Here is a 23526-nt window from a genome sequence, read left to right on the forward strand (position 1 = left end):
AAGTCTCTTTTGATATTTATAGGCTCCTTTTCCTTTTCTTTCTCTTCTCCCTTCCTCTGGAAATTTTTTGATGCTGATGATGCCAGTTTAGTTTTACAATCTGGATTATACGGACTAGATCCTATGGTGCAGAGTTCTTTTGGTCCTTATATTTTCTCTAAATATAAGGTGTTAGTGTTTTGATCCAGAAGAGTTTAATCACATTCAGGTTTGGCTTTTTTGAGGGGGAGAGAAAAGATGGTGACTTCACAGGTGGTGGTGTGTACTTCTCATAGGAGGCTCCTAATAATCTAGTTCTCTTTCTTTTTGTGATATAAGCAGCCACGGATGGCTATTGCCTGGATCCATTAGTTCATTAGCGGTTACAAAATGAAGGTATCCTAATTTTATCATCCTGTTTTTATGTTTTTTCAGACTTTATTTATTTGAGAGAGAGAGAAAGAGAGTGCACATGAGCAGGGAAGAGGGCCAAAGGAAGAGGAAGAAGCAGGTTCCCCACTGAGCAGGGAGCCCAACGTGGGACTAGATCCCAGGACCCTGGAATCATCACCTGAGCCAAAGGCAGAAGCTTAACCAACTGAGCCACCCCAGGCACCTTCATCCTGTCTTTATTAGCCAGAAAACTTGTATAGAAAAAACCTCCCCTCTTCAATGAATTCAATTACCTGAGGTACATATCACATAGGAAAATCACAAGCAACACTTTATTTTTTTCCTTTACTTTCTAATTTTTAAAATAATGAGTTGGATCCCAAGCAATCTCCACAGATTACCAGTTTTGTTTTGCTGTGTTATTACGAACTCAGGAATTTAACCATACTTAATGTGTTGACAATCTATCACTGTTTTACCTTATTGATGCCCAAGTTGTCAAATGACAAGCTTCTCAAAGAAGGGATCTATGAATGATACCAAGTGTACAATTTAAGGTAATAGATCTACTTTCTGGTTATGACTCAGTACCTCCTCAAGATATGTGAACATTTGAGACGGATATATAAGCTGCTTTCTATTTAATGACTTGACTAGTACAAAGAAAGTACACACTTATATTTACTAAATAATTCTACAGTAAGATTTTCTAATAGGAAAGAAAATGAAACTGTAAAGGCATGGTCCTGCTCTAGAGAAGCTGAGAATCTAGTTACAAGATTACACAAACTATAAACATTTGACAAAACTGGGAACAGCAGAGGACAAAATTCAGCATTCAGCCACAGAAAAGCTCATAAGAGACACGGAACTTGAACTGGATCTTGAAAGAACAGGATTTAGGATGCCAAAAGTGTGCAGAATCTATCATAGAAAAGAAAATACAGTTAGTTGACCCTTGAGAACATGGGAGTTAGGGATACTCATCACCTGCAGTTGAAAATCCACAAATAACTTTTGACTCCTCAAAATCTTAACTACTAATAGTGTAGAAATGGTTCATTTGAAAGTTTTTTCAAATTGTCATAAATCTCCAAAAAATTTCCCAATATATTTATCAGAAAAAAATCCACACGTAAGTGGACCCATGCAATTCAAACCCATGTTGTTCAAGGATCAACTATACAACTCAAAACAGAGGGTGCAAATGAGTACAGCATATTCAAGGGACAGTGAGCAGACTTCTCACTAAAGCAAGACAAGACGAAGCATTTTTTTTATTTTTATTTATTTGTTTCTTTCTTTCTTTCTTTTAGGGGGAAAGGGAAAAGAGAGAGGGAAGAGAGAATCTTAAGCAGGCTCCATGCCCAGCACAGAGCCCAATGCGAGGCTCTATCTCAAAACCCTGAGATCATGACCTGAGCCAAAATCAAGAGTCAGATGCTTAACTACCCAGGCACCCCAGGATGAAGCATTTTTTAACCAAACATATTAGGGCTAGCAGATCTGGACTCTGATTTTTTTTTAAACTTTTATTTATTTATGATAGGCACACAGTGAGAGAGAGAGAGAGGCAGAGACACAGGCAGAGGGAGAAGCAGGCTCCATGCACCGGGAGCCCGACGTGGGATTCGATCCCGGGTCTCCAGGACCGCGCCCTGGGCCAAAGGCAGGCGCCAAACCGCTGCGCCACCCAGGGATCCCTGGACTCTGATTTTTTTTTTAAGATTTTATTTATTTATTCATAAGAGAGACAGAGAGACAGAGGGAGAGAGAGGCAGGATCCCACGTCTCCAGGACCACGCCCTTGACTGAAGGAGGCGCTAAACCGCTGAGCCACCGGGGCTCCCATGGACTCTGATTTTGACTCTGTCACAGATTTTATGACCTGTTCACTTAAACTCCCTGAGTGTGAGTTTTCTCACTTATAAAACTAGGAAGGAAAGACAAAATTATGTTTAATAGCTACTCAGTTCTGAAATTACAATTCTAAACACCTAACATCTTCTATGACTTTATTTCTAAAAGGACTTTTTTTAAAAGATTTTATTTATTTATTCATTCATGAGAGACACACACAGAGAGAGAGGCAGAGACACAAGCAGAGGGAGAAGCAGGCTCCTCGCAGGGAGGCTGATGTGGGGACTCGATCCCGGGTCTCCAGGGTCACACCCTGGGCTGAAGGCTGCACTAAACCGCTGAGCCACCTGGGCTGCCCTAAAAGGGCTTTTTTTTTTCCAAAAAGTTCAGTCTACTAGAAGGTATTCGTTCCAAATGAATAACTAAAAATCTTATGTTTAGAAAGCAAATCTTACCTTCATTCACCGTTCGTCCCATGGTATCCTTTTCTAGTATTCTTTCCTACAAGGAGAAAGATTAATTAATGCCTCCCTTTAGCAGATTTCTGAAGGGTATTATTATTAGAAATCTGCTATAGAGTTATATCGTTTATTTCTTTCCTTGAATAAAAATAAGTTCAGGGGGATCCCTAGGTGGCTCAGCGGTCTCTCATGAATAAATGAATAAAATATTTTAAAAAAATTAAGAGTATCCTCTAAAAAAAAAAGTTCAGAAGATTAGCAGTTGACAGAGGCTGGGAAAAGAGGGACTGGGAGAGTGACTGCTAATGGGTATGGGTAAGATGTCTCTTTTTTGGGGTGATGAAGATATTCTGGAGCAGCCTGGGTGGCTCAGCGGTTTCGCACCGCCTTCAGCACAGGGCCTGATCCTAGAGACCCGGGATCAAGTCCCACATCGGGCTCCCTGCACAGAGCCTGCTTCTCCCTCTGTCTGTATCTCTGCCTCTCTCTCTGTGTCTCTCATGAATAAATAAATAAAATCTTAAAAAAAAAAAAACATTCTGGAATTAGATAGTGGTGATAGTTATACAACCTTGTAAATACACTAAAAACAACTGAATTGTAACACTTTAAAAGGGTGAATTTGGGAATCCCTGGATAGCTCAGCAGTTTGGTGCCTGCCTTTGGCCCAGGGCATGGTCCTGGTGTCCCGGGATCGAGTCCCGCATTGGGCTCCCTGCGTGGAGCCTGCTTCTCTCTCTGCCTGTGTCTCTGCCTCTCTCTCTCTCTCTCTCTGTCTCTCATGAATAAATAAATTTTTAAAATCTTAAAAAAATAAAAAATAAAAGGGTCAATTTTTATGGTTAAATGAATTAAAAAGAGCAGATGGTAAATTGGTAGCGTTGGGATTCAATCAAGGCCTATCCGAAAACCCACTTAAGCCCATATTATGGAGCGGTAGAAGAGTCATGACCATGTTGGTAAAACTTGTAAAAACTGCAAAAGTCAAGTCTTCTAACAAGACAATTACTTGTTCAAAGATCTATGTATTGTGAGTCACTAATTGATTAACTCAAACTTTTCCTGTATGTCCTCAATATGCCAGGCAATCTACAACAACGATAAATAATACACTGTCCTTGTCCTCCAACAGCTCCATCCAGTCAGAAACAGGCATATGAATAAACACAATATGAGTTCTATAAAAGAGGTATATACACAGAAATATTTAATATGGCAATAGAATATCCACCTCTCATTATTCTCCCATTACTCACAGGTGTGCCTGTGGTCAGACCATGATTATGTGTATAATGCAAGGTAATTTCTTATTTAAAAGAAGGCTGTGGGGCGGCCTGGGTGGCTCAGCGGTTTAGCACCGCCTTCGGCCCAGGGCGTGATCCTGGAGCCCCGGGATCAAGTCCCATGTTGGGCTCCCTGCATGGAGCCTGCTTCTCCTTCTGCCTGTGTCTCTGCCTCTCTCTCTCTCTCTCTCTCTCTCTCCCCCTCTCTCTGTCTCTCATGAAAAAATAAAATCTTTTTAAAAAAATAAATAAATAAAGGAAGCCTGTGATCTTAGGGTTGTTGAAGCCGGGGGAGAAATGGGATAACTGGCTGATGGGCATTAAGAAGGGCACATGATAGGATGAGCATGGGGTATTAAATGCAACTGATGAATTACTGAAAACTACATCTAAAACTAATGATGTACTATATGTTGGCTAATTGAATTTAAATAAAAACTAAACAATTAAAATAAAGGAAGCCCATGGAGAACACATTCATTTCGCCACCTAGAACACCTTCTGTATCTCTGACTTAACAGACTTAAATTCAAGCCAACGTCTCCTCAAAACTTGCTCCTTCTGGCATTTTTGTTTCTTCTACCAACACACTACTCTTCTAGGTACTTGGCATTTAAAACCCCAGGCATGACTGAATGTGTGAGGTTCTCTTCTTTCATTCACATATTCAGCCAACATTTACTCTCTCATTTCTCTTTCCCCTGGCACTGATTTATACACTCATTAGCTCCTGCCTGGCCTGATACTGTAGCCACCTAACTCCTCTTGCCACAAGGGTCTTTCTCCAACCTACTCAATACATATCAGATATGGGCTAAGTTGCTGGGGTGCCTGGGTGGCTCAGTCAGTTAAGTGTCTGCCTTCGGCTCAGATCATGGTCCCAGGGTCCTGGGTTCAAGCCCTGCATCAGGCTCCCTGCTCAGCGGGGAGCCCGCTTCTCTCTCTGCTTCTCCTCCTGCTTCTGTGCATGCATTCTCTCTCTCTCTCTCTCTCTCAAATAAATAAAATCTTTAAAAAAAAAAAAAAAAAAAGATATGGACTTTCTGCCCAAACCACCTACCTGCTTCAGTAATTTCACTGACTACCAAACTGAATAAAAAATTTTCTGCTGGGCCTATTTAAGGCCCCTCACAATTTCAAAGCCACCTGAATCTACCACCTACACCTATCCTGTGGCCTAGCTCAAAACTCATCATGTTGTTCTATCTGCATGAGATACCCTTCCTTCTGCTGCTTCTTGAAATCCTATCCATCCTTTAAGATGACATAAATCCCACCACTTTCCTAAAGCCTTTCTTGTTCCTTTCTACATTACCACCATCTGTTTCCAGGTGTGATATAGTCATTTATTTAACAAATATTTACAGAATTCCTATGTGCTTGGTGCTGTTGTAGATAGAAGATACACAGTCTACTACAAAAGAACTTGGAAATCTAGTGAGAGAGACATATTAACAAATACCGAACAAAGGATAAAACCCAAGCTCTATTAAGATAGGTAAAAGTGGTGCTCTGTGCAAAGACACAAAGCACAATTAACTGGGAATATAAAAGAAGCCTTTTCAAAAGGAGTGGCACTTGAACTGATCCTTTAAAGATGAGTATTTCAATAAGCAGAGAAGACAAAGAAAGGAATTTCAGGTTGAAGACACAAAATAAAAAATAAATAAATAAATAAAAAGGAAAAAAAAAGACACAAAATGAGCAGACACTAAAGAGGCTCCTGCCTCCTCTACTTGATTATGAAATGCTAGAGTTGCTCAGGTTCCTTCTGGGCTCTCATCTCCCTCTGCAGTCTCTCAGGACCCATGCCTTCAGGAGCCACCCACATACATAAATGACTCACAAAGCACAACCTCCCCTTTTGAGATATCAGCCCTGAAAGTCAGATTAGAATAATCAAATGAGGGCAGCCCGGGTGGCTCGGTGGTTTAGCAGGCCTTCAGCCCAGGGAGACCTGTGATCGAGTACCACGTCGGGCTCCCTGCATGGAGCCTGCTTCTCCCTCTGCCTGTGTCTCTGCCTCTCTCTGTGTGTCTCTCATGAATAAATAAATAAATGAAATCTTTAAAAAAAATCAAATGAATTGAATATTCAATACTACTGTGAGTGAGGATGTTTTCAATTAAAGACCACAGCCAAGTGGCTAAAGGAAAAAGACAAAATGAAATATATAGAACGTGCTGAATTGAAGCAGAAAGTAAAGGGAGATGAAGGAGTGAAGGCACTGACCAACTCTAATCAGAGGGCAAAAAGTTGTTATTACATTAAAATAAGTCCCACTACTTACAAAGGGGCTCAGTTGAAAAACTGAGGGATGGGTCACACATCAAAGGTATACCTAGGTTTCTATGCCCTTCTCTCAAATCTCTCAACCATAACTGAATTCTTGATCTCAAGTGTTATCAGTTGCTCCCATTAGTTGAATAAGTAATCTTGTAATTCTAGAAGGTGAAGATATATGTATAGAGATGATTAAAAGTAAATCTTTGAAGACTTAAATAAACAAATCCATGTACCATGCACACAAATTTCTTAGATAGACATAGAAATGTACTAACCATAAAAGAAAATATTAATAAACTGGATTTAATAATTTATCCAAAGGCAATATTTAATCAAGATAGAGTGATATTGCACAAGGACTGACATATACACCAAGGACACAGAATAAAGTCCTGAAAGATGCACATATATATGGTGAATAGATTTTCTTTTTCTTTCTTTTTCTTTTTCTTTTTTTTTAGATTTTCAACACATACACACACCCACATACAAAAAAGATTTTCAATACAAGCGCCAAGGTAATTTAATGAAGAACGGACAGTTTGGGGGTTTTTTTTCTTTTTTTTAACAAATGGTACTGGAACATTTTCATGTACAAAAAAAATGAAAAACAACACTTACTACAGAAGTTAATACACAGGGGCACCTGGGTGACTCAGTCGGTAAAGCATCTGCCCTCGGCTCAGGTCATGGTCAAGCCCTACATCAGGCTCCCTGCTCCTCCCTCTGCCCCTCATCCAGTTTGTGCGTATGCACGTATATTTCTCTCTCTCTCTCTCTCTCTCTCTCTCTCTCTCTCTCTAATAAGTATTTTAAAAATACCCAGAAATAGGCCCTCAACTCTATGGTCAACTAATATTCGTCAAAGCAGGAAAGACCATCCACTGGAGAAAGGACAGCCAAGTGCTGGGAAAATTGAACAGCCAAGTGCAGAAGAATGAAACTAGACCATTCTCTTACACCATACACAAAGATAAACTAAAAATGGATGAAAGATCTAAATGTGAGACAAGATTCCATCAAAATCCTAGAGGAGAACACAGGCAACACCCTTTTTGAACTTGGCCACAGCAACTTCTTGCAAGATTCATCCATGAAAGCAAGAGAAACAAAAGCAAAAATGAACTATTGGGACTTCATCAAGATAAAAAGCTTCTGCACAGCAAAAGAAACAGTCCACAAAACTAAAAGACAACCTACAGAATGGGAGAAGATATTTGCAAATGACCTATCAGATAAAAGGCTAGTATCCAAGATCTATAAAGAACTTACTAAACTCAACACTCAGAAAACAAACAATCCAATCCTGAAATGGACAAAAGACATGAACAGAAATCTCACAGAGGAAGACATACACATGGCCAACAAGCACATGAGAAAATGCTCCGCATCACCGGCCATCAGGGAAATACAAATCAAAACCGCCATGAGATACCACCTCACACCAGTGAGAATGGGGAAAATGAACAAGGCAGGAAACAACAAATGTTGGAGAGGATGTGGAGAAAGGGGAACCCTCCTGCACTGTTGGTGGGAATGGGAACTGGTGCAGCCACTGTGGAAAACTGTGTGGAGGTTCCTCCAAGAGTTAAAAATAGATCTGCCCTACGACCCAGCAATTACACTGCTGGGGATTTTCCCCTAAGATACAGATGCAGCGAGTCGCCGGGACACCTGCACCCAGATGTTTATAGCAGCAATGTCCACAATAGCCAAACTGTGGAAGGAGCCTCGGTGTCCATCAAAAGATGAATGGATAAAGAAGCTGTGGTCTATGTATATAATGGAATATTCCTCAGCCATTAGAAACAACAAATACCCACCATTTGCTTCAACGAGGATGGAACTGGAGGGTATTATGCTGAGTAAATAAGTCAATCAGAGAAGGACAAACATTATATGGTCTCATTCATTTGGGGAATATAAAAAATGGTGAAAGGGAATGAAGGGGAAAGGAGAGAAAATGAGTGGGAAATATCAGTGAGGGAGACAGAACAGGAGAGACACCTAACTCTGGGAAATGAACAAGGGGTAATGAAAGGGGAGGTGGGCAGGAGGATGGGGTGACTGGGTGACAGGCACTGATGGGGGCACTTGATAGGATGAGCACTGGGTGATATGCTTTATGTTGGCAAATTGAACTCCAATTTAAAAAATTAATAAATAAATAGACTATATTTGCAAATCAAAAGAAATCAACTCAAGTGCTTATCTCTCCTTATTTTTTACATCTGGACATTTCCTTTTCATATTCTATGATGTGGCTGTACCATAATTTACCTAAGTAAATTCTCTAAGTCCTTATTTATATGCATTAAGGATGTCTTCCATTTTTCTCTTACTCTAATAAAAAACATCACCATGAATAAAGCTTTTTTAATAAAATAAAGGCATAATTTGCAAAAAAAAAGTTAATACACAAAAATTATCTCAATAAAGATCATAAATCTAAATGCAAAGCCTCCAACTATAAAACTTCTAGAAGAAAACACAGAGACCTTGTGACTGACTCTAAGTTAGGCTATGACTTCTTAAATATGACACAGAGAAGCACAACACACCAGAGAAAAAACTGATATACTGGATTTTATCAAAACAACTGCTCTTCAAATGATACTGTTGAGAAAAGGATAAGCCACAGAATGGGAAAAAATATTTGCAAAATATGTATCCAATAAAAGATCCAGAATACATAAAGAACTCTTACTCAATTCATAAAGAACTCAATTTTTAAATGGTAAACAGCCCTATAAAACCATAATTGGGGGTGCCTGGGTGGCTCAGTCGCTTAGACATCTGCCTTTGGCTCAGATCATGATCCCAGGGTCCTAGGATTGAGTCCCACATTGGGCTCCCTGCTCAGCAAGGAGTCCGCTTCTCTCTCTCTCTCTTTGCCCCTCCCCCCACTTATTCTCTCTCTCTCTCTCTCTCTTTCTCTCTCTTTCTCTCTCTCTCTCTCTCAAGTAAACAATAAATAAAATCTTTTAAAAAAACACAATTGGCAAAAGATTTGAATGGTGCCTTTGCTAAAGAAGATACACAAATGGCCAACAAGCATGTGAAACGATGCTCACCATCATTAGTACTTGAGGAAACACAAATTAAAACCACAATGAGATACCATTACATAAATGGCTAAAATTAAAAAGACTGACAATACCAAATGTTGATAAGGATATGGAACAACTAGAACTCTCATACTCTGCTGGTGGGTATAAAATAAGTAAAGACAGAACTTTCTTAGAGTTAAATGCAATGCAAAAATCCTTTTTTTTTTAAGATTTTATTGTATTATTTATTCATGAGAAACAGAGAGAGGCAGAGACATAGGCAGAGGGAGAAGCAGGTCCCCTGCAGGGAGCCGGATGTGAGACTTGGTCCCCGGACACCCGGGGATCACAACCTGAGCCAAAGACAGATGCTCAACCACTGAGCCACCCAGGCGTCCCAACAATGCAAACACTCTTAACTTCAAAATCAGTGCTTTGGAATCCAAACCACTTATTTTAAAGGTACAACCGCAGACCAAGGAATAAAATAAACACCACTTATCCCCAGATAAAGACAAGAAGAATTCCAGATCCCTTTAGTTTGAGATTAGCCATATTAGATAAGATCAACTCTTTCAGAGTTTGGAAACTTTTCCTTTTCAATTATCATAGTCACTCAACACCAGTGAGCAGATGTATCTCTTGTGAAGTCCAAAGTCATGCCAAATAAAGCCTTCGATACACAAAAAGAACTCGAACTGTTTATGAGGGCACGAGTCAGTGACTCAATAAGCTTTCCCTTTCAGTCCTCATGGTGTTAAAGTGCAGTGAGTTGTTTGAAGACACCATTCAGACTCTCTTAACCATAAAGAACAAACTGAAGGTTACCAGAGGGGAGGTGGGTAGGGGGATGAGTGAATAGGTGAAGGGGATTAAGGAGTGCACTTGTCATGATGAGCACTGGGTGATGTATGGAACTGCGGAATCACTATATTGTACACCTGACACTAATATAACACTGTATATTAACTATATTTGAAAGGAAACACTGGGTGTTATTCTGTATGTTAGTAAATTGAACACCAATAAAAAAAAAATGAAAGGAAATAAAATGAAATAAAATTTTTAAAATGTGAGCTTGGTAATTTAAGGATTCTTTCAGGGTCACAATAAAATTAAAATTATTTGTCCTAAACATTCTTCTTTCACTATAGACAACTTTTATTGCTTTCCCTCTTAAGCTATGTAGTTTCCATGTTTCACTATGCCAGTAATATTAAATGAAATAGTCTTCCCTTTAAGAGAATATGACCTGGGGCACCTGGATGGCACAGCCAGTTAAGCAATGGACTCTTGGTTTTGGCTCACATCTTGAGCTCAGGGTCATGAGATCAAGTTCCATATGGGGCTCTGTGCTAAGGACCAAGTCGACTGGAGATTCTCTCTCCCTCTCCCTCTGCCACTCACTCCTCTGTGTTCAAGGGTGCACACACATTCTGTCTCTCTAAAATAAATAAATATATTTTTTAAAGAGACAGAAAATGTGACCCTGGTCCTGTTTTTATTTCCTTTATATATATTCCACAGCACCCAGAACAGTGCTAAACACAAGGTAGATTCAAACTGAATACTTGAGTATCTACCAATCTTTAATAAAATATTTCTTTTCAAATATTCTGAAATTCATATATTTCATTGATTTGTTTTTCCCTCCTGATTCTCCCTAATACTTCTACTATCAAAGGTTTATATTTGGCATATGCAAATGCATAAATTCTTTTTTCTTTTTCTAAGAGAGAGAGAGGGGAATGCCTGGGTGGCTCAGCCGATTAAGCTGCTAACTTCAGCTCAGGTCATGACCCCAGAGTCCTGGAATCAAGCCCTATGTTGGGGGGAGGGAATTCCTGCCCAGTAGGGAGTCTGCTTCTCCCTCTCCCTCTCTCCACTGTGCTTTTTCTCTCTCACACATAAATAAATAAAATCTTTAAAGAGAGAGAAAGAAAGGGCGCAGGGGGTGGAGTGGTTAGGGAAGGACAGAGGAAGAAAGAATCTTGAGCAGGCTCCACCCCTAGTGTGGAGCATGATGTGGGGCTCATTCTGAATGACTCTGAGATCATGACATGAGCCAAACACAAAAGTGGGATACTCAACCAACTGAGCCACCCAGGCACAATGCAAATGTGTAAACTCTCATTCAATCTAGGCACTAGATGTAAAATCAAGTGAATGCTTAAGCTTACTTTTTAAAAAAAATTATTTATTTATTTTAGAGAAAGACAGACTGTGAGCAGGGAGAGGGACAAAGGGACAGAGAGTGAGAGAATACTCAAGGAGACTCCCCAATGAGTGCAAAGCCCAACATGGAGCTCAATTCCAGGACCCCAAGATCATGACCTGAGCCGAAATCAAGAGTCTACCACTTAACAGACTAAGCCACTCAGGCACCCCTTAAGCTTACTTTTGAGCAAATAATAACTTCTGTATTAGAAAGTACTACTTACTTAAGCTATCTTAAACTTCAAAATGCCATGCATAGGATCCCTGGGTGGCCCAGCAGTTTAGCGCCTGCCTTCAGCCCAGGGCATGATCGTGGGGTCCCAGAATCGAGTCCCACATCAGGCTCCCTGCATGGAGCCTGCTTCCCCCTTTGCCTGTGTCTCTGCCCCTCTCTCTCTGTGTGTCTCTCATGAATAAATAAATAACATCTTTTTTAAAAATGCCATGAATCATATAGCAAAATATTACATCCTCCTCCTTACAAAATACCCAAACTTTAAAGGAAAAAAAATGTAATTCCCTAATGGGAGAAGGGATAATTCCATGCCAAAGAAATAAAGCAAATACACAAACTGCTTCTCTCAACAGATCTCAAATTATAACCCATTTAAACCAATCAACAGAATATTTTTTTTGTTTCACTTGAACACATGACTTTATTTACAGACACTTATTTACTGACAAGTGAGCATAATCCCACGTGTCAGGAGCTTATGCCCATATGAATCAACAAGAAGGCAAGCTTCTGCCCTATGGAAGCTCCCCTGCAAGGTTCTCAGGCTGTGTCTTCACCCAACATTTACCACATATCAAGACACATCTTGTAAAATACAAGTTGTTTACCTACTCATCTCTTCTCACATATTAAGTGATTGAGAATATAGGCCACACATTATTCTTTCTTGTAGCTCACCCACAGCTAGCACAAAGACTTGCGCTTTAAAAAGTTCTCAAATGTTCACTGATAGTGACTAAAATTTTCACTATAAACATATAAATGTATAGGTTTGCATATGGTTAAATGAGTAAAAGATTATTTAAGCATGGAGAGAAATACAGAACACTTAACAGGTTATTTTTTTTTAAAGATTTTATTTATTTATTCATGAGAGACACAGAGAGAGAGAGAGAGAGAGAGAGAGAGAGAGGCAGAGGCACAGGCAGAGGGAGAAGCAGGCTCCAGGCAGGGAGCCTGACATGGGACTGGATCCCCGGTCTCCAGGATCAGGCCCTGGGCTGAAGGCGGCGCTAAACTGCTGAGCCACCCAGGCTGCCCTTAACAGGTTATTAATAAGGTTTACCCAGGAAGATAAAGATGATAGTGTGTCCTAAAGGGAAGGGGGTGTGTTTTATGAATACATCTTGCATGATATTATCCTATTTGTATAAAATTGTATGCAAGTTTGCATAAAGTAATACAAAAATATTTCAGTGATCTTCCTTTTTTTATCTCACAGGGTGGTGATATTTTAGGTGACCTTAATTTTCTTCCCTTTATTTTTATGCATTATTTGAACATTTTACAACAGTATGAATTAAATAATAAAAGAAAGTGGGGCACCTAGGTGGCTCAGTCAGTATGACCCCAGGGTCCTGGGATGGAGTCCCACATCAGGCTCCCCATGGGGAGTCTGCTTCTCCCTTTGCCTCTCTCTGTCTCTCATGAATTAAAAAAAAAAAAAAAAAAAAAAAAAAAGCAGCAGCTCTGTACTCAATGCTGGCCTGTAGCATATGATTAACAAATTATATACATATTTTTTAAGATTTTATTTATTTGAGAGAGTGCAGGGAGAGAGAGCGTGCGCCCACAAGCATGCACAAGCAGGGGGAGGGGCAGAGCGAGAAGGAGAAGCAGGCTCCCCACTTAGCAGGGAGCCTGATGTAGGGCTTGATCCCAGGACCCTGGGATCATGACCTGAGCCAAGGACAGACACTTAACCAAGTGAGCCATCCAGGTGTCCCACAAATTATATATTCTTAAACAACTTATGCTGCAATGGTTAGTGGTAGCTATATGAATTACATAGAAATATTTCGAGTGCTTAAAACTATCACAAGTTACTTCATCTTGGTTTTCCCTTGCGTAAAGTAAGGCTAATACCACTTATACTTCATAGTGTCGTCATGAAAATTAAAATGAGATAGTGTAGGTAGAGCACCAAGCATAGTATCATAAATAAATGGAAGTTCAAAGACTGACTTCTATCCCACCTCATCTGTCCTAATTAAAATTGCCTGAGATGAGACAGTTTCAGCATTAACACTTAACATTAATTATGTTACAAAATGACACTATGATCCTTCTTTGATTCCTGAGCATTACTTAATTATTCTCTTCTGAAGTATAGACCAAAAAGGTGTTGTTTCAAGAAACAGAAACACTATATTTAAGTCACTCTTAAATTAAGCAGTAATAAGCAAATAAATATATAAATACATGCTTTCTATAATGCCTAGACACATAATTACCAAAGAAAATAGCTACCATCTACTAACCAGCATTATCAGAAAACATACATTCTAGCTAAAGCCAAAAGAAACTTGATGTCACCCTGTGTTGGACAACTTTGAGTCCTAACTATTCATGAATTTCCTTTAGGGGTTTTGAGTACTGAAAATAGCTTTTGGCCCTTTGTGAACCAAAATGGCCTTTGTGGACTCCTAGAAACTAAAATCGGTTATTATTTTTTTTACATGCTCATCATCCCCCCAAAAAAATTAGAAGACAGATAAGGGGGGGAAAATCACCTATAATCCTACCATCAAACAATACCTGCTGTTAACCATCTGGCATATATCCTTTCAATTGTTAAAAATCACATACGTAAATCCATATGTAATACACATTTGAATCACTTTTAAATATACACTTTCCAAATTCCATATATCAATAATCTTTCAATAAAATTCTTCCCATATTATAACTCATAAAACCAACACATTTAGCTAAAATTAAAACTGGACAATATTAAATGCCTTTTAAAAGTTCATGCCTGGGCAGCCCAGGTGGCTCAGTGGTTTAGCGCCACCTTCAGCCCAGGGTGTGATCCTGGAGATCTGGGATCGAGTCCCACATCGGGCTCCCTGCATGGAGCCTGCTTCTCCCTCTGCCTGTGTCTCTGCCCCTCTCTCTCTCTCTCTCTCTCTCATGAATAAATAAATAAAATCTTTTTTAAAAATAAAAAAAATTAAAAAACAAAAGTTCATGCCATAAGGAAAAACTCACAAAAAAAAAAAAAACCTCACTATTCTCAAGATTAGCACTTAAAACAGTGCTTTTGAAAAATTAGTGCTTATTTTGTAATCTAAAAAGGGATAAACACCAGGGCACCTGGGTGGCTCAGTAGGTTAAGCAACCAACCCTTTATTTTGGTTCTGTTCATGATTGCAGGGTGGTGAGATCCAGCCCTGTGTTGGGCTCTGCGCTGGGCATGGGTCCTGCTTGGGATTCTCTCTCCTGGCCCTCCCCACCCTTAAAAAAAAAAGGTACAAATAAAAATGTACCAGTTGGAAAATAAGAGTACTCAACCTGAATGGTTAATTTCTCTCTGGTCCATATAAGCTTCACTACAAGATAAAAATACATACAAATTCAATGGGAAAAATAAACACTTTCCTAGGACTGAGTACTAGGAGGAATATGTACAGATCCTGATGTAAAGGAATACTGGTTAATTTAACAAACTATCTTTGAGTATAATTTGAGAAAACATAAAAAGTTCTATTGTCCCTCTGAAAATGCCCCAGCTTTACACTGTAATTCACCTATGTCTTTTGTCACAATACAAAGGTAGAGATTATAGAAGTCAAAGGAATAGAGCATGATCCACTGGTAAATACTACTAGCATCAATTCATAGTTGAATCCCCAGTGCCTCAAATAAAGATATGCTGTGCATCTAAGAACATATCTATAGGACTTACATACCAGATATGCAGATAGCACAGCTGCTGTCTTTCTGGAAAAAATTAAGAACCTAACATTCTTTTAGAAATAAAAACGTATCTTACACAGTCATCGTCTACACAGAAACAACAGAAAAGCTTAATTTTGCTCTCAATATAATTTGAACTGCTTCAGCACTTTTAAGAAAGACTCAAGTAAGACTCCCAAAGTAATTCTCCACATCATATGAGAGAGAAAATTTGGGCAAGAAAAAAAACTAAACACTTTGTTTTGTTTTTGCCAGGATATAGAGAAGCTCCTTCACTGAATGCATATAAGAAGCAACTTCATGGTGTTAAAAAAATTTTTTTAAATTTTTTTTCATATATAAATCAGCCACAAGAAAAGTTAGTATGTTAAAACTATTTAATAAGTGTCTGACACTGACATTTCCTTTACCAACATACCACAGTTACATGAAATCTAGCTACTGTATTTAGCAGACTTTGAACAAGCATTGATATTCTGGGATCTTTACAAAACCATTTGTTTGGAAGATTGTATCTTGTTATAGAATTAAGAGCTGATAAGAGATCAACAAATGCTTTGAAAATTCCTGCATTGTCTTCAGTCATTTTCTCAGTAGGATTAAACAATGATTAATAGTGGAATTATTAAACTTAAAATTCCCATTGATCTTACATGATCCTGAGGAAAATTCTGGGTTGTTTTTTTTTTTTTTTTTTTTTGGAGAAAGAGTTTTAAAGAACTATTTTTATCAAGTTAATGGGTCTATAATTTGAAGATTACAAGGGCCTTTCCATAACTTGTTTGTTTCAGGTTATTTGTTTTGCTTTTCCATTTTGTTTTGTTTTGAAGACAAGGTAATACACCTTGAGTCTCTAATTAGAGACCACTATCTGAAGGGTCAATTAGGGTAAACATTCTGACAAGGACAGGAACTTAACAAGTCTGACAAGAAAGAAATCTCCCAGGGCCCTTTTCAACTTTAGGCCATTGGTCAGAGGTTATAAAATGGATGGACTTATACAGAATCTCAACCTAAGAAGGTATTAAAAAAAAACAAAATACAGATGTTAAACTGAAAAAGATAAATTTGTTCCCACATCAGCAGCAAAGTTTGCTGGTTATTTCCCAGACAGAAGTCCCATATGCAGAAATATGTAATGTCCAAACTTAAGCATTTATTATTAGACTTGTTTGCTGAACCTCTCATTTGGCAAATATTAAAATACACATTTTTTGAAGGAGTAAAGTGACCTTAAATTGAGACAACATCATATTTTTATCGGTGAGGAAAAGATTCTTTTTTTTTTTTTAAGATTTTTTAATGTATTTATTCATGAGAGACACAGAGAGAGAGAGGCAGAGACATAGGCAGAGGGAGAAGCAGGCTCTCCGTAGGGAGCCTGATGTGGGACTTGATCCCAGGACTCTGGGAGCCTGATGTGGGACTTGATCCCAGGACTCCGGGACCACACCCTGAGCCAAAGGCAGGCACTCAAACACTGAGCCACCTGGGCATCCTGAAGAAAAGATTCTCGAATATATATTTACCAGACTAACCTTTTCCTGATGACTAAGATTTTGGTAATAAATATAACAACATTCAAAATACAAAGAGTTGCTGGGATACTTTACTTTGTGCAATCTTTCTTCTTTCCTCAGAAGTACTTCCCAAAACCATAATTACCTCCCAGGCATCATACCCCGTTTCAGTGTTTCAGTGTTTTACACCCCTCATTCCAAGCTCCTCTTGTCTCTGAGCCTCAGGTTCTCTGGTTTGCCCTACCTCTCTTATCCCTCTCTACTTCTTCCTCCTTTCCTAGCCATTGATCTTCTGTAGTCACTCACTCTATTCCTCTAGATTCTAGTAATTTTAGAGTCTAGAATCTCATTCTAGTCTATCGTGATGCAACATCCCTCTGTGGATAACTCCTATATCAGTATTTCTAGCCTCAGTCTCCCTCCAAAATTTCTAGTATAGCCTATTGAATGTCAGTCTAAATGCCTCACAACCACTACAAAGACTACATATTTAGGGGCGCCTGGGTGGCTCAGTGATTGAGCATCTGCCTTTGGCTCAGGTAATGATCCAAGGGTCATGGGATCGAGTCCCACATCAGGCTCCCTACAGGGAGCCTGCTTTTCCCTCTGCCTATGTCTCTGCCTCTCTCTGTGTGTCTCTCATGAATAAATAAAATCTTAAAAAGAAAGAAAGAAATCACTCTTTTGCCTTCCAAAATAAGTGACTCTTCCTCTGCTTCCTTTTTTAATAAACATGACTAATACCCAATCTTTCTGAATTAGAAGTCATCTTTGATTCTCTTCTTCCTTTGTCCAGTTTCTTATCAATTACCAAGTTCTGCTGATTCTTGAAGATCAGAAAGCTGGCAGTAAAAGAAAAATGATTCAAACCTAAGTCTGTTAAGGCACCAAAAAGACAGTTTCAATACACTGTCCATAGAATGGATCCATGAGTGAATCATGAGAAGATAAAAATTATGGTCCCTAGGGTTTAATGACAGTAGGGATAAAATGGCAATAACAAATACTATGAGGTGTCACTTATTGAACTCTTGCTAAATATCTGGTATCCTACTAGGGCCTTTATATACATTTTTCTTATCTAAAGCCTATTACAAACCTGTAGGGTTGTTAGTTATTAATGTTCATTTGAAAGTTAAGAATATTGAGGCTCAAAGATCTGCACAAGATCACCAAGTTAGACTGGACGTAGGTCCTTGAATTCTCAACCATTTTTGCTAAAATTTCTTCTATTGTGTTTGTGTACATGCCTTATCTCCCTTGGCAGAAATAAGCTTTTAGGGGCAGTATTGTGTCTGGTTCATCTTTGTATTCTCCAGTATCTATCCACAGTGTCTATCACATGTAGGGCCCCCCCAAATGTTTGCTAAATGAGTAAATATAATCTGCTGTGCTACTGGCTACTTATACCTAAACCATATAGTCCCAGAACATTGTGGTTTTTAAAAAATGGGGGGGGGAGCTGGCTGTTATTGTTCTTCTCTGTTCCTTCCTGCAATGTTTAATCTGCTATGGTTTAATTTACACAAGTCTAGGTCAATGGGCCAAGGAGAAAATTCGGTAAGATATGAGACAGTCCCCTACTCCCCACATCTATCCTCTCCCCAACATCTGATAAACCTTTAATTTTTTACTCTGAATTTGATTTCCAGGATGTTCGAGGTCTCAAAAAGACAGGCCCCAGTATAAATTGATCACTATTGTAAATGGGTTTTTCAGGGAGAATAGGTAGGAATATATGCTGTACCAGAATTCAGTTTATACATTCCAATTACATTACAGTTGGAATTAAAACACATGCTTTAAACCAATATTCACACACACAAAAAGGAAAAGACACAGTCACTACACATAAAATAACTTGGTTGCATAAATATTTCATTATATTCCCTTTATTCCCTTGAGTATATCAATAGTATAAGAAATTTCAAGGCCAGGAGAGGTTCAAATATGCTTGTTGGTAGTTTTAAAGAAAATGTTGGACTAAGTGATAAAGTTATACACACACATAATTCAGCAGAAAATACTACTGAAAGAGGATAAGTAAAACTTTTCTTTTTTAGTCTATCTTGTTATAAAGACACTGTTTTCAAAACTGCGTAACGAACAAAAAAGCTCTTCTCTGCTGCCCAGTCAATATATAAGATGATGATAGGGAGGCCTGAGTTAACTGCACTAAGATAGCACCTTTAAGTTTTTCATTTTGACTTGAAAATAGTTTATTACTTTGGTTGTAAAAAGTATTTCACATTTATACCTAAATGCAAAAACTCATACTGATTTAAATGAAATACATTATAGCTATATTATAGCTATATATTTTCCTTCGACAAAGAGTAGCTGGCTCTTTTAACTTTCTCAACTTTTTTTTTTGTTTCTGGTAATGGTGATTATCCTAATACAGGACAGAAAAAGTATATATATCCATCATATAGCCATATAAAACTTGTTGGAATTGGACATGATTCATTACTTAAAGATCTCACAAACACCTACTCAATTCACTCAAATAAATAAATTTCCCATTTTCTGATATCTCTATAAATCATAAAAAAACCTCTGAATTATAATGTTGTAATTACCTTTAAAAATAAAATTCCATCTTTGAATCGTGAATATCAATATTAAGAATGAACATTTTTGGTAGTGAAGATTTATCAAATCTAGCCTCCTGGAGGAAATTAAGGTTTCTAGAGGAGCAATTTTAATTATACTTTAGTAAAGTCTACCCCAAAAAAGTTATAAATTAATCTTTTTCTGTTTCAAAACAACCCAAGAAGAAAATAACTATTTTTAAGAATTTTTAATTTACTTCAAAAATTATAGCTTACAAGTTAAAATACTTACAATCTTAAAATAATTTATCTGAAAGCTATGCATTTACTTAAGTATGTTATGTCAGAAAACAGATAAATGAAAGACAAGTCAAGGGTTGCCAAAATCCCAGTTTATAGTTGTAAATTCCTAAGGTTTTAAAGCACAGCCACAGGCTAATTGCCCAAAGACCTGCTGCCCACCGACATTTGCCATTTGCGGAGGACTGAAGTTAATAGCAGGGCATGTCAATTTACTACAGGCAGCTCTCGGTGCGACATTCTGACAAAAGAACTGGGTCAGGTTACAGCCTGTTCCTATTATCACAGCAGTCTAGATTTATGGTTTCTAACACCAGCCCTACAAGAAATAATGGAAATGATGACAACAACAATCCCTGCTAGACAACAGACTACAGAAAAGCATGCAATAAACCAGTCTGAAGTGACCAGAAAACTAAACATCCCTGACAATACTTAAAATGTGAGGCAGGTGTCAGTAAATTATTCATTAAGTATTTCTGAAACCTCTCAAAATCTCAACTCAAGAAATTCTCAAATCAGAGTTTCTAATCTAAAACAAAGCAATATTTAAAAAAATAAAAAAATAAAAAATAATAATAAAACAAAGCAATATTTAAAGGTACTTACCAGTATCAAGTACTGCATTTTAATTCTTTTAATAACTATCAAAGATAATGTGCTCCATTTGAACAGATTTATGAAACTCTACCAAGTTAATAAAAAATTAAGATAATACTGATCATTATTTTTCAAAAAACATTTATATTGAGAAATAATCCAAATAATACTTTAAATCTTTCAAATGAAAGAAAAAAAAACAACAGTTTCACAGTAAAAAGCATGTTTACAACTGTACAGAGAAGCAAGATAACAGAAAAAAACACATGTGATTCAACCACAGTTACCTTAAAACTACATATATGATCAAAATCTTAAATTACCTAAAAATGATGAAAGGTGAGAAAAGTGACCAAATGATAAAGAAAATAAGAACTCTTTCAATACACATATTGAATTTAAAAGACTATGCCAAGGCTACAACGTACATACCAAGCAAACGAAGCTCTTTATGACTGGAATTCTGCACCAGTTAATCCTTATGAGAAACAGAGGTTGAGAAAAATTAAATATGTATTCGAAAGACAAGAAGCAAAGAGAGTCCCACCAACCTTTCCCTGAGAAAAGAAAGTATCCTAAAGGTATGCCCTAGAATTGCAATACATCTGTCCCTTCTGAAGTTTACAATAGCACATTACCACAAAAGGTGGGCACTTTCTTTCCGCTCTTACAACAATTTGCTCCTATAAACTTAGGAAGGGGCAGAGCCACAGCCATAAACACAGGTCACAAGTAGTACGTAGTCAAATGCTATCTTCAAATGTTTCCCAGCTCTTTACTCATAAAAAAGCTTATTTCTTTTGTTCCCCCTCTTTGGTTAAATAAGGAATTCATCTAGCTTAGTTAGGGAGATGAGTATAAAATTAAATTGAATAGTATCCTCATATAAACTGCTTAGCAGATTCTCAAATCTTTCACGTGTCATGCAATAAGACATCCTCATTTTTATGTCAAAACCTTTCCACTATATGCCCAAAAAATGAAAGTAGGGAAAAGGTTTAGGGATATATGTTTAGTAGAAACCATTCAGCATAAAAAAAAAAAATCACTCATATTATTACTTCCAAGGTGGCCAACGTTTACTTAAATTAGACAACATAAAGACAAAACAAGCAAAAATGCTTTACTCATGAAATGAAAAGCAAAGAATATATATATATATATATATATATATATATATATATATATATAATACACACACACACACACACACACACTCCAAATCTTAGTTTCTAAAATTTTTCTCAAGTTATCTGGCTTTAAAGAACCATCACCTCTGTTATCTTTTTAAAAATGAGATGTTATCACTATAGTAAAGGCATTTCCATACTTAGAGTAACCAGTGCCCAAACTAGTTAGAGCCTGGAACACTTACCACTAAATTATATCAGCCCATTCTAACATCAGATAAACAGCAGGTTTTTTTTCATCTATTTCCCTAAGACAAAAGGATCACAAATATTAAGACCCTAACCCAGGGAAGGGTGAACTTTTTCTTTCAAAATCATCAACATCTGCCATTTTCAAAATTTCCAGGTTTTTGGTTCCTGAAATTAACAATCACTTCAAATCCTAAGATATTTTGTAGTAATTTTCAGACATGAATAATGTTCTTAAAATTCTTAGGGGTGCCTGATTTGCTCACTCCAAGCTGCAAAACATCTCCTGGCAATGTCAGACCTATATTCACAACCACAGCCTCAATAGCTCTAACCCTGATGGCTGGCAGAGCTCATTTTGTTCATATCTTGCATATCCTAAAAACCAGGAATATGACTATGAGGAGACAAAGAAACTCCCAGAGAGGTGAACTGAAAGAGAAAATGACCTCAGATTTCCATTCACAGCTGGAATCAGAATAGAGCTGGCATAAAGGGGGAAAGGTGGAGCAGACAGGGTAACCTGGGGGGGGGGGGGAAGACTAGAGGCGATTAATAACTTTAATAGTAGAGGATCCCTTGCATCCTCCAGTGTTAGTTACTAAAGTTACAACAATCATTTCTATTAACCCAAAGAGAGGGGCAATAAAATATTCAAGTGAAATTTTCCTCCTCCCTCCCTCTCTACCCATCGCCCCAAGAGCTCAAACTAAAATTGGGATTTGGATTTTCCTTAAATGGAACAAGGGACATCATTTTCATTCAAAAGACTAGGTATTTACTCAGCCTTTTCAAGGCACTTTACTATCATCAATTATTTCTTGGTGAGGCAGCACAGGATTACCCTGACCATTTCAGTGATGCGGAAACAGACACCAACAGCAAAGGGAACGGGGGGCAGGAAGAGGGGAGATAGGAAGCATCTGGGAGGAACAGGCAGGCAGCTAAAAAGGAACAAACCCAAAAGAAAATGAGAGTCACATCTGGCTTATAGCTGGCCATCATAACCCTTGTTACTTTTGAGCTCAGAGATTCCTGAAACATTTTTTAAAAAGAAAGTGCTCTAAACTATCAGTTAATATTTAGTCACAAACTACACTACTTAGTCGTAAAAGCAAAGTTATTTAGCATTAAAAAAGACTCCAGAGCACACAGAGATTTCAATTTATACCAATAATTCATTTTTCTTCCCAAGCCTAACCAGTATGTTTATCTGTTTGACTTAGAAAATAATCCCATAAAAATGTACAGCTTTATTTAATCATAAAGAGGCACAAAGTACCACACAAGTCAGAAATAATTCAGTTACACCCAGAATTTTGTTTAGAGAATTATAACCAAAATTCCAACTCCTTGAATTTGCCCTTGAAATAAAATAACTATTTGTTTTACATTCGTATTGATTTTCTTAGCTATAACTTTGAAATTTCAGGAATAAACTACTGGTGTGCACACTTAAACACCCAGAAGCCAACACTCACAGCCTCTAAATAAATGCACCTTGAACTAAACTCCATACTACAGACAGCAGAGGCACTTAATGAATATGTATTGACTGAAACAAAAAGACTGATCTATCGCCTCATGAGAAAAACTGATACCACCTCTTTAAGACTGACTCCAATGATTTTTGTACATATCATGACATCATTAGCTTTAAAGCAACCTCACACATAAAGTAGTTCAGTTACATTCATCCTTTTTTCCAA

The 23526-nt window shown here is 37.8% G+C and overlaps 1 protein-coding gene across 12 annotated transcripts in view; it reads right to left on the reverse strand.

The window, feature by feature from the left end:
- Window positions 1-23526, reverse strand: part of SCML2 (Scm polycomb group protein like 2) — a 100320-nt gene that overhangs the window by 74866 nt on the left and 1928 nt on the right. For 4 of the 12 annotated variants that reach the window (XM_038586953.1, XM_038586958.1, XM_038586952.1 and 1 more), the window contains exon 1: window positions 2688-2724. The exons of 5 other annotated variants lie outside the window; for them this stretch is intronic. In XM_038586953.1, coding sequence (XP_038442881.1) covers window positions 2688-2709 — 22 coding nt within the window. In that variant the 5' untranslated portion in view covers window positions 2710-2724. Of the gene's footprint in view, window positions 1-2687; window positions 2734-20870; window positions 20917-23526 lie in introns of those variants that run through there. 3 more of the 12 variants (XM_038586962.1, XM_038586959.1, XM_038586954.1) reach the window with 3 other exon arrangements.

Source organism: Canis lupus, chromosome X, assembly GCF_011100685.1.
Source record: "Canis lupus familiaris isolate Mischka breed German Shepherd chromosome X, alternate assembly UU_Cfam_GSD_1.0, whole genome shotgun sequence".
NCBI classification, from domain to species: domain Eukaryota; kingdom Metazoa; phylum Chordata; class Mammalia; order Carnivora; family Canidae; genus Canis; species Canis lupus.